General features: G+C 36.8%; 1 protein-coding gene across 1 annotated transcript in view; it reads left to right on the top strand.

The window, feature by feature from the left end:
• The first annotated feature begins 546 nt into the window (after nt 1-546).
• TBCA (tubulin folding cofactor A) overlaps nt 547-12,163 on the top strand; it is a 13,326-nt gene continuing 1,709 nt past the window's right edge. The window contains exons 1-2 of the mRNA XM_010293446.1: nt 547-648; nt 10,557-10,643. Of these exons, the coding sequence (XP_010291748.1) occupies nt 562-648; nt 10,557-10,643 (174 nt within the window). The 5' untranslated portion in view covers nt 547-561. The remainder of the gene's footprint in view (nt 649-10,556; nt 10,644-12,163) is intronic.

The following is a 12,163-nucleotide window of genomic DNA, read 5'->3' on the forward strand; positions in this document are numbered from 1 at the left end:
TAGGAAAGAGGAAAGACCACATGACTATAACAGCCAATATAGGTCACTTGCAAAACTATCAGAACCTGGATGATGTTGAGAAAGTCTGGCAAATGCTGATCTAAAAGCCACTGATGAGAGTGTTGTCTATGCATACCTCTTAATATTGTTTGGTTTGGCTACCTATGATGTGAGGGCTTTTCTGAGATAGACAGCTTTCTTCTCTGCCTTTACTAGCAGTCATCCATATCTACAAGGCAGCTTATCTGTTTCTGTTATGTATTTGAAATGAAGTACCAATATATAGCTCTTTTAGGATAATCTATATGGACAAGTCCACATAGAAACTTTAAAAATATTTTTAATTTAAATTATAAGAATCATTATACATTATAGCTAAATTCAGCAGTTCTTAGATGCAGTTTTTTGCAGTGGTTAAAACCCTTTTTTTTATAAAACTGTATTATCTTATAGGGCTGCAGCTTTTGGGGGTGATGTTATCAATGGTGTAACTTTTTACTGTAATAGAACAAGATTAACACAATCACTTGGTTTAATTGCAGATTGGCAAAAGAAAAAGTTATGTATGAAAAAGAAGCAAAACAGCAAGAAGAAAAGATTGAAAAAATGAAAGCTGAAGCATGTGATGATTATGGAATTAAGAAGCAGGTAAACTATCCTAAAACTTGTTTTATAAAATCCTTCTTTGCTTTCCTTTAATCATAGTGATCTTTAAATAAAAATATCTCCTCTACCTTTTTCCACACTCCTGTTTTATAAATACTAGAATAAAATCATGTCAATTATAAAAGTCATAATAAGCATTTGTAGAAACTTCCTCATAAACTTTCTTTCTCAGAAATACTAAACACCTGAAAATACATGGTCTGGATGCATTTAGGTAAACTAAGTGCTTGCCGGTCAGTGCAAATGTTACAGTGAAGTGAGAGTGCTTTATAGTTAATATGAAGATAAAACATTTAAGCACCAGGGTATACTAGTATCCCTTTGGTAAAATCACAGACCTCAAAAAGAGAGAGCAATGGGTATGCAGCTCTTCATAGCAGCTGCTAGAGTTTGTAGTGAAGTCACTGACTAGTAAGGTGCATGCTGCAGTTTCATTTGCTTAAGAGTGTGGTTTAATGTCACTATTACAATACGATTAAATTTTTCGTGGAAGGCTTCCCACGAAGGACAGTGGTTGCAGACAGTTCGTACATGCTCTTTTGGAAGGAGAAGGAGTGTCAAGTTTCCTTCTCACTGAGAGAAGCCTGGGGTTTGAGACATTTGTGTTTGTTCTTCACAGAAGTGTGGCATGTCTGTGTTTAACTGTGGCCTTTATATTCTTTCAACTAAATACATCATCTTTTAACTATGGGATTTTTTCCTAAGCATTTCCCAGATGTTTTCTCTTAAATCTTCACAGAAACTAAAACTGTAAGTTAAAATTATTTTCACTTGTTTCAATAGTCTGGTAGCCTCATGTTATAAAACCTAACCCACTGTTCTCCCATCTTCATTTTTAAACAATGGAAGAATAGGTTAAACAAATCTCAAATATAAAAATTAATGAAAACAAGATAGGAGAAAGCCCTTTTAGAACAAGCTAAAACAACTTTTTTAGTAAGTTCAGGTTTCAGTTCATGTGTATATGTCCTGTATTGCTTTCATTATGCTATAAGAAAGAAATACATTTATAAAGCTGAGTTGTCTTCTGCCTCACCACGGACAGAGACTCTAGGATCCTGTAAAACAGTAGTCTTTCTGAAGATCCGCTGGTGCTAACAAGAACTAATGAATGCAATTCCCACTTTTAGTGTCCCCCATTCATCAGATTATTTGACTGCACCGTGGTATTTCCGCAGTGACCTGCAAGATATCATCAAAGTCAAAAACAGCAGAGGCTGTGAACTTCTGCTGTGAAATGTAATGTTACACGCTACTTGAAGGTATTCTCAGAGACCAATGACAAAAGCCTTCACAGAGAATAGTCTCAGCTCACTCAGAAATTGCCTGATCCACTTTGAAAGCAATCAGTTCCTCCAATGACATCTTCACTTCTTGTTCTCAGTGCATTTTGCATTCTGGAAGTTGTTAATATTTTAGGTTATGAAGAATCTGGAGGCTGAGAAAGAATGCACACGCTTCATACGATCAAATCTGTTACTCTAAAGAAAATTATATAATACCAGTAGAGATTGCTCAGAACCATATTTTGGGTAGAGTTAATACTTTGAGATGTTCTTCAGGAAAAATATCTGTAGTTACACATTTCAAGAATTGCTTTTAGTTAATAATTTCTAATCTGAATAACTGTATTTAAAAATATTCTAACATTTGAGGGATGGGAATTAATTCAATCATTTGAGACTGGGAGAATAATTTAAGCTATTATTTTAGCTGAGGTATTAGCTAAATCAGCTATGTATATGCAAATCAATCCAGAGTTGAAGGAGGGATGCTTAAAAAGCTTAAGTGTTACTTACCTCTTAATGTACTACTATTCTTATTTAGCTCTCTCGTTACAACTCTGCAGTAGAACATATGGTTTAACAGTACAGAAGTGACTACAAAAAATTTTAAAAGTAAAATTAATAATGCCATTCCTACAGCATATGTAAACGTTAGGTTGTGTCTGGTCTGTAAGGTGGGATCAGTCCCTTTGTAGAACAATACTGAGGGTTCTGGTTTTTTTCTCCTAACTCCTTACACAGTGAGGCAGCTTGTGGTTACTGTGAACTCAAGTGACCTCTAGCTGAGGCAGTGACCAACTGGGGTAGTTGGCCTTTGTTAGATGCTAGCCTTCACCTGCACTGTCTAGAAAGACTTATTTAATGAGGAGCATATTCACTATCAGAGATACAAAAAGGACAGTTTTCTCACAGTGCTGGCATATGCTGACCAAGATTATAATTTGAAGACCTTGTTGTAGGGCGTGAGAAGACCTTTGTTATGGTAACTGAGGATAGTTCCTTTCCTTCCATCTGAGTATGTAATGTCCCAAGCATGTTTTATCTCGTTGTCACAGTTAACCCAGGGTAGTTCGCTTCCCCCTTCACCTGCCCCCACCTTTGCACGGACACCAGCATGACGGCAGATCTTGGAATTTAGACAACAGCACCTGCAGTACATCAGCAAGTTCACCAATGAGCAAAAACAGGCCATTGCATGTGTTTGATATGTTAATCAGCGAAAGTTTTATTATCTGCCCCCACAGTGGTTTCCTTTGAGCCTCACCCCGAGCAGGGCTCTACTGCATTGGGTCCCCATTTTGATTAGCATGGGTGTCCCAGGGCTCCCACTGTGGGTAACACTAGGCTTTCAATAAAGACAGAGCTTTCACTCACCAAGTGTTGTGCCTCTTGCCTGAGGGGTCCACACCTGCTTTTTGCCTCTAACATCTGTATATTACCATTGTCCCAGGTGCACTTTTTATTTGCCTACTTGTGTTTCAGCTAATATACTTCAGCTGAATCAGAGCTGGGTGAGAACTACTTGTTGTAGGTTGTATATCACAAGGAAAGAATCTCTAGCATTATGGGGTAAGGAAGCCCACCCTTTTCGATCACTTACAGCTTATTTAAAAAAAAAAAAGGAAAAAGCAAACCCAAACATCACTCTGCTATCATCTGATTTTTGTCTAGAAAAGGTGGATGAGAAATTTAGAATTTAGGGGAATTAATTTGAGACAAATTGACAGAAAAAACACAAATTAAAAGCAGGTGGGGGGGGAGGCTATGAAAGGAAAAGTTTTATATCTCAAAATCACACAGTCCTCAACCATAAGACTTGTAGGAAAAAGGATTATTAAGTACTTTAATAAAATAATAAATTGAAAATAATCTTATTAAAAACTGAACAATTTTATACAAAACTTACCAGATCTGTAGAAGTTAGGGAAAAGTATTAAAATACTTTTGATGTATTCCACCAGGTGTAAATTCTGCATATATTTTCTGTAGAGGGTCTGGTAGCAGCAAGTAGTGCAGTTGTACCTCCATGTGGATTTTTTCACAATGAAGCCTTAGTTTCTACACAGTTGTAATGATTCTCAATATATGAAGACTTTACACAGAGCTTCATAATACTTTATCTGTAATAGAAACTCTTCACACTGTAATCACTTATGAGTGTAAAGTAATGATAGGAACCAGTAATTTTCTGTATTTCTGTGGTTGTTGATGTGTCTCTTGCATAAACATCCTTTACCAGCTACTGCTTTTATCTTGAGGTTTGTGAGTGTGCGAAAAGCCTGCAGTATCTACTTCTTGTTTCCTCTTAGTGGAATTGTAGATATACTCTGGATTTTTTTGTTAACTGTCTGCATTTTTAATGATAAATGATAAATTTTCATTTTTTTAAAGTTATCCTAGAGCTTCAAATTACTTAAGTAATCTCATTTCCAGATTAATTAAAAATCCAGTGGACTTAACATAGAATTTAATACCTGCATGCCTAAGAGTACATAAAGCATATCTTGCTAATACAGAGCTTTGCACAAGTATTCGTGAAAACAGCAGTATTTTGCTTGCTTTTTTGAGTGAAAGGTAGAGTACCTCCTGAACAGCTAAAAAAGAAACACATTTTGAAACAATGTGTATTGTTTTGGAAAATTATTGTGAAATGAGAATTTGCTGCTAATCTTGTTACTGGAGGAGTTCTTGCTGAAAGGGTAACTTTCATTTTTAAATGTCTATTTAGCCTCAAAGAAATACACTGGTTACCCCAGTTGGCTTTTTACACTTCTAGCTCTTTCCACCCCTACCCAATTCGTTCAAAGTAAGTTTCCTTCTTCTCACCGGTCAAGTACAGTACGATTAGATGAAACATAGTTTCATTTCAGTCTGATTATGTTCGTAATTTTTGTTCTTGCTAAGAATAGATGATCTTTGCTTCATAATCTGAACTCTAGCTCTAGTTGCTTAGGTAAAGAGGCAGTAGAAATGCTAATGAAGAGTCTAATGCTACCCCCTTACCTATTTGGACAGCATCCTTAACAACCACAGTTTGTTTCCTTAAAAGCTAGCAATTTTGAATTCTCTGTACTAAGTATTCTTAACATATATCTGGTATTAAAAATGCTGTCAAACTTTGTTTTTGTTGACTAATGTGCTTTCTGGAAGAGACCAAATGATGAAAAAATAATTACTGTGATCTTCCTTTTTCCTTTCTGTTTTCGGAAGACTCTCTTCCTTTTTATCAGGGAGGTGTAAGTACCTTTTGGATTCCAGACTTTTTGCTGAAGATTAAAGGCACTCATGCAGTATGTGGAATAAGTTGGTATGGCAACACTCCTATGGCAGAAAAGTCCTGCCACCAAGATGGGTCATGATTCTTTTCTTCAGTTGAGGCTCACTTTTCCTGTCCTCTGGAGGGAGGAAAAAAATCTGGACTTAACTTCTCTACTTTCTGTCTATCTAGGGAACTTCCCATGTCTGTTCTGCTTCCCATTTTAGCACATATATTTCCCCAGGTATTTCACCTCCATAAAGCAGATGGGGGATCCCTCCCAAACCTTCAAGCATATTCTAAAACATCTCCTAACCAGTCTGCTACCTTTTAGCAAAGCATGCATTACATTAAGCACAGATTCAGGATCTGTATCTTACCTCAACAAACAACCAAACCCCGCCCCCCCCCCCCCACCACAAAAAAAACACCCCAACAAACCCTAACCCTCTCAACCTCTCCCCCAAGCCTAACCTCCCCAATAAAAAGTTGGTGTGGGGCAGGGGAGAGTTCAGAGAGAAAATTTGACTATTTGTTCTAATAAGGTTGAGCCATTCTTGTTGGGAAAGCAAGTCTTTCTTTTGTCAGTGTTTTCTTTAAGCTACTCCCAAAGAAACCTCTTCACTCAGATGTTTACCACCTCTCACCTGTTTACAGGGTGAGGTTTATACTTGCATCAACATTGATCTGTTCAGGTAGAATTTTGAGTTGCTGGAAGGAAAAGTGCTGCCTGCTGATTAAATTACAACCTTCTGTAATGGATAACTCAATTATCTTCTAAGTTAACTTGAAAGGAGCAATATCTGTAACTTATGGTACAACATATTTAATTAAAAACTTTTTCAGTGGAGGACATGGAGTTTTGCTTCTGTCCTCTGAAAAGTATCTCCATTTTCTAGCTTCAAGTCATGTGTTCCCTCCACCCCCTGCTGCTGACAGTGAAGAAAACCTGACAGTTGTACATTACTAGAAACAGCCAGTAACAAACTGTTTTCCAAAAAGACCAAAGGAACCCTTCTGCCTTTTATGTCCTAAAGTGATCTGGTCTAGAAGAAACAGGATTAATCGTCACCTGAGAGGAGCTGCAGAGAAAGCTCATTTGAAATACTGAGGCATTAGATTCTAGAGGGTTTTCTCCTCCTCTAGCTTTCCTGCTACAAGAGGTAGGTAGTTTGTGGTTGATACACAACCATTTCCGTTCTTGAAACACTCAAGCACTATAGAAACAAATCAGTGTTCTCCAATTCTTTACTGCAAGGTTTTCTTCATGGTCTTTCAGAAGTGTTTTGATCAGTGTGTTTGACAACTCACCTGCAACGGACGGCAGTGTTCTCTTGCATGCTGTATTTGTGGATAGCTCAAGCTTCTTCCAGGCCTGCTTATGTGAAAATAAAACAAGTTGCTTCAAAGGAAGTAGAACCATGGAAAAACTGTAGGAAACCAAGTTTTATGTGTCTTTGGGTTTTTTTCCCCCTCTGTATTCACCTTAATACCATATCTCCACTGAGTTCCCGCCTTCCCTATGCCAAGCTTTCTCCTACATCACCTATGCTGTCCTTATGTCCCCGTGCCACCATCCTGGCCCAGCACATTGTGCCTTTATATTCCCTGGTTACCAGTGAGGCAAGAAGTAATACCATGCTGTGGATTTAAGTTACAAATATGTTGAATAGCCAACCAGTAGCCTTGGCATGACTATTTACTTTGTGCTACAATCTCTTCCTTAGTAGGATGATTAATTTTGGAACTGCTGGTGTTCATGATACTTAGAGATGGCCTTTTTTCTTTTGTGTCTCTGTCCTTCCATCAGATATGGCTGTAATTAGTCAATGGATTCCAAGTGTTTTACAAATCTTCTGATGAGAAGTAGTTCAAACCAGTAGCACTTTTCTTATCAAACTGAATTATTTCCATGTCTTTTTCTTTTCCACCCTACCATCTTTGAGTAGAGCCGTACTATTATGATATCTGTGCAACTGTCAAAGGGCAAGTGATTATGAGACAGTATCTAAGAACATGAATATATATTCGTGTGTGTATATAATTGGAACATATATGACTCATTCACATTTACCATGTTTTTTAGCCTATCTCTTGTGTTTAGGACACTAGTCCTGTCATATAAAGCAATATTGTCTCTGTACCCTGTGACCCAGTAGTTTATTAGGCTGTCCTCCTATGATCAAGGAAAGACAGAGAGCACTGTGGAGGTTTTCTTGTTACTGTTTTCAAATTATTTATGGATCTGTGCATCTCTAAATCTCTTGGTTAGGTGTGGGTCAGCTCGAAAAACAAACAAGCAAACAAACTCTGCTTCCATCTTTTTGAAGCTGATAAAACTGTTGTCCCCATTGTCAGGCTGAGCAAAATTGCTTCCTGTTGCAGAGTACTTTGTATCAACACTCATATACAGTAATATTTATCTGTATTCTTAAATGGTCAAAAAATTGTTTCAGAGTAAGTGCTTTGATGATCCAAGAAGTAGAAAAACTGCCTCATGTAAGCATCTCTGATCTGCTTAAAGTTGAAATAGTAGCTTTGAACTTTCATTGTGGGACATGCTCAAAAATAAGTTGCTTATGTTTAAAGCCTTGGGCATTACCTCCTCAGCTGTTTCGTACAGAATGGTGTTTGGCCTTTGTGCTTATTTTGAATATGTAAAGTAATGGACTGATTTCAGTTATGGCTCCCTTTCACTTAAAGCAACTGGTAGGTGGATCTGTGTGTTTGCATCTGTTCTGCTTTACCTGTCACTGCAATCTAGAATTTAGGGAAAACAGATTGAAGGCTACTAATACTGCATTATGCACACCAGTTCTTTGACATCTGATCCAATCTACAAAAAATCCACATCATGCTTAGTAAATAGGCAATATATACCCCAACAGTTAGAGAGCTCCACCACCTCTGAGGAAACTGCTTTCTTTTGAAAGATGCCAGACATCTGCTCCCTTAGTAGAAGTATCTTCAATCCTGAAAGACAACTGACTAGAAATGTGGCAGGTGGAAGAGATTTGTTTTAACTGGCTTTTTCAGTACACTTGAAGGAAAGGGGATGTCATCCTCACTATAGCCACAACAGCTCTTTTGGTCCCATGTGCACTTATTGACAACAAATTCAGTTTGGTTCTCTCCCTGTACATGTTTTTGTACTTTACTGCTTTTGTCCTAACACTGTATTTAGATGCACTTCAGTTACTCCGGTTTTTTAATATTTCTGTTTGGCATTGTAATTCACAGAAACCTTGCAAGATATTTATGGTTTTTTGCAAAGTTAGATCAGTTTCATGTAATAACTTCCTCTGTGACCTGCTTATAATTTAAGCTCCTTGGAGTTCAGTCAGAACATTTGATAGAATTTTGATAGAATTGGGAGAGCAAACACTTTAAAAATTCAGTCCTAAAGCTTACCTAATTATTTGAGCTTTTGACTTTGCTTTATTATGTACAATTTAACAGTAAGTGGTCTATCTGAGATTATCAGCATTACTTGAAAAAATGTGGTTTAGGCAGAAGTTACTGATGTTTGCATAGGTAGTTTGGTAATCATCTAACAATATTGTTTCCACAAAATTCAGTCTCCAACTGTTTGCACCTACTGAATATAGTTCCAAGATTTATAATCCTTCTGGTTTTTATTTATTATTGCATAACTGCAGGCAAATGTAAATAAAACTCAGGTACCCCTTTGGATCTCAGTCAAATTCTCTTTTGAACAGAGTGACTGGAATAGTTTTGTTCTTTTCTTACAGCAGCCAGGATTACAGCTTACAGATTCTAGATTTATATGCCTTCCCAGATTGCTTATTGAGTGGCATGTATCACATTAGTTATGACTTTTACAATACACAACTATGTAGCAATGCTGGCCCAAGGAAATCATTACTGGGTATTCTCACTCCTTGGGTATTCTTTTTAGAACAAATTTCTACTACATAAAGCAGAAGGCATCATCTCATGCAGTTTATGGCACACCTCATTCTGTGGAAGTTAGTTACAAACCTTATTCATTCATTCACTGCTGGAAGTGTAATATGTAGAGTTCCTAGTCTTATTTTAATACAGACCAACACTGAATGCTTAAAAGAAAAGTGATAAGGCTAATGAGAACTAGAACTTGGAGGTGCTTAACTTTTTTTTTTTTTAAAACATTTGTCACCCATCTTTGTTTCATTAAAGTAGACAGGTTGTGCCCTAGGTTCTCTGAAAGAAAATTAGAAACAAAGTTTTTAAACATTTTCTCTCAAAAATTACTTAAACTAAGAACTTACTTACATATATGATACTTAAAAACATGGTGATGTCTTACTACATAAGGCCTTCCTGTATGCATAAATACATTCTTAGCTATAGCTTATCTTCCCTTTTACAATAACCTTTTGGTACAGCAGCATTAATACTGAAAGGAGAGCAACATTGAAATGACAGAATGAAGTAAGCCATTTAAAGGGAGTACCTTCTGTTATAGATTATCCTGAATGCAAAAGAGGTTTCATATTTAAATGTCTAACAGATTTTCATTTCTAAATAGATTTAACATTACTGAACAACTCTCCACACTTTTTCTTCTCAGTGGTTGGATTTCAGATCCAGAAATGCTCCATGAAATAAATGTCCCCGTGTTTAAATCTGAAGCTGTTTTCTGTAGGAGGAGGCAGGATGTTCAGATTCAGTGGGGTGCCAGTTTAGTAATTTTGTTCAAAGTGCATGGTGAGAATAATCTTCCTCCTAAAATGAAGCACAAGGATAAGTAATAACTTTTTATGCATGATAAGCATCAAAAATATGAGCCTGCTGGTCTTTGCTTTTCATTTTTCTTTACCTTTGTCTTTCAGTTAGAGCCTCCTACAGCGTGCACACAATGTGATCAATAACTCAATAACTTTTTTCATGCAGTAATTATCTCTATGTGGTATTATCTGAACACTGTTTTTCTTTATTACCCAAAAGATGCAGGAGATATTTATATAACCAGCTGATCCCATTTTGGATGAAGCTGCTTCATGACAGCAGGAGAGTTTGTTTTAAATAGCCTTTTTAACAAATGCTATATGGAAAGCTTACTAGGCAGTACCTTTTTTCTAAAGAAAAAATTAGTTTGAACACTCTTTTGCACTTAATACTTTATATTTAAAAGTAAATGCAAATGTCCTGTAAATTAACAGACTTTTAGGCAATTATGTTGAGTGAGTGTCTGTCTTTTAATAAAAAAGCCTGTTCAAAAAATAGGTACAACTATTTCTTAGATGATGACTGGACTACTGATTTTTCAGAGTAAAGACTTATCTTAAAAAAAAATGTTATTATCTGTAATACATGCTCATTTCACTGGCTTCTAATTTTCACAGATCGAGATCTTACAAGAGTCACGAATGATGATCCCAGACTGCCAGCGCAGATTAGAAGTTGCACATGCAGATCTTGCTCAACTACTAGTAAGTATAGCACCATAACCCACCAATCAAGAAATGCTGCTGTTCTTGATGAACCAGGATAAACATTCTCTGCAGTGCAATTGCAGCATATTAGAACTGGATTGAAGAATTACTTTTATAGGTCCCAAGACTAGGATGCTATAACATACCAATATTTCATTTTAGGTAACAGTCTTTGGAGACTTGGTCTTCAATCTATGAAAACTATGTGTGTTAGAATACTAGAAGCTGTCCTTAATGAAACATACACTCAACATACACTTAAATACTGACCTGCAAGAATAAGCTCTGAATTCCTAGTTACATGACCAGAAAAAAATAGTTCACCTGCTTTAGGTATTTTTCTAGGTAGTGTAGATATGTATAATATGCTTGTAGTGAACTGAAACAGTCAAAATACTTTGTTTACTACTTTTATTATGCTATAGACAAGAAACAAGACAGCTGAGTCCTTGTCAAGTGCTGCTTTATGTTTTATTAGTGAGATGAGCACTAGTGCCACATTAAGATGTGAATACCTGCAGGGGTAATAATATATAAAAACTACATTAAGTTTAGAGATCATCATGTTTATTTTAAAAGCTGCCTTCTCAAAGAATTCAGCTACACATGTAAATGCTACTGTGAGGCTAACTTAAATTAAGTCCCAGACACATCTGATGGCTAAAATGCAAATCTCTTCTCAAAGGAGAACTCAGGGTATCTTATCCTCAGGTAGTACACCTCTAATTTTTTCCAAAATAAATGCTCAGTACCTGGATTTAGGGTCCTTTTGTCATTCAACTAGTTACTTAACAGTTAGATGGTCTAGATCTCAGGGGCACGCAGAAGTGGTGCTATTGATCCATACAGTGTGCTGTACAAGCATAAGGCAGATGGGGGGCAGGGAGTTTCTATTGCTGTTAAGAATTTTGAAGTCTTCAAGAGTTGCTTTCTGGGCTTAGCACTACTTCAATGTTTTTATTAAAATCAACTGTATAGTTGTATGTTTTTTTCAATTGTGAATCTGCTTAAGCTTTTTCCTAATGGTACCCCTGTTCTGAGGTTTGCTGTTAGTTCCAGTTATGACATCCTTGGTTTTAAATATTTAACAGAATAAAACAAAGATATGCTTAGTTCAAATCTACTCACACATGACCACTGTTAGCCTGGACCTTAAGTAGTACAAGAGACATTATCTGTGCTTTGAGTCATATAGAACTAGTGTTTTCAATAAGGATATATCCCTTATTTCATACAATCATAGAATCTTTGGGTTTGAAGGGATCTTCAAAGGTCATCTAGTCCTGCTCCCCCACAACAAACAGGGACATCTTCAACTAGATCAGGTTGCTCAGAGCCCCATCCAACCTGACCTCGAATGTTTCCAGGGGTGGGGCATCTACCACCTCTCTGGGCAACCTGTGCCTGTGTTTTACCACACTCATTGTGAAAAATATCCTCCTTAGATCCAGTCTAAATCTACCCTCTTTTGGTTTAAAACCATTACCCCTTGTCCTGTCACAACAGGCCCTGCTAAA

Source organism: Phaethon lepturus, unplaced genomic scaffold (assembly GCF_000687285.1).
Source record: "Phaethon lepturus isolate BGI_N335 unplaced genomic scaffold, ASM68728v1 scaffold10328, whole genome shotgun sequence".
Classification (NCBI taxonomy): Eukaryota; Metazoa; Chordata; class Aves; order Phaethontiformes; family Phaethontidae; genus Phaethon; species Phaethon lepturus.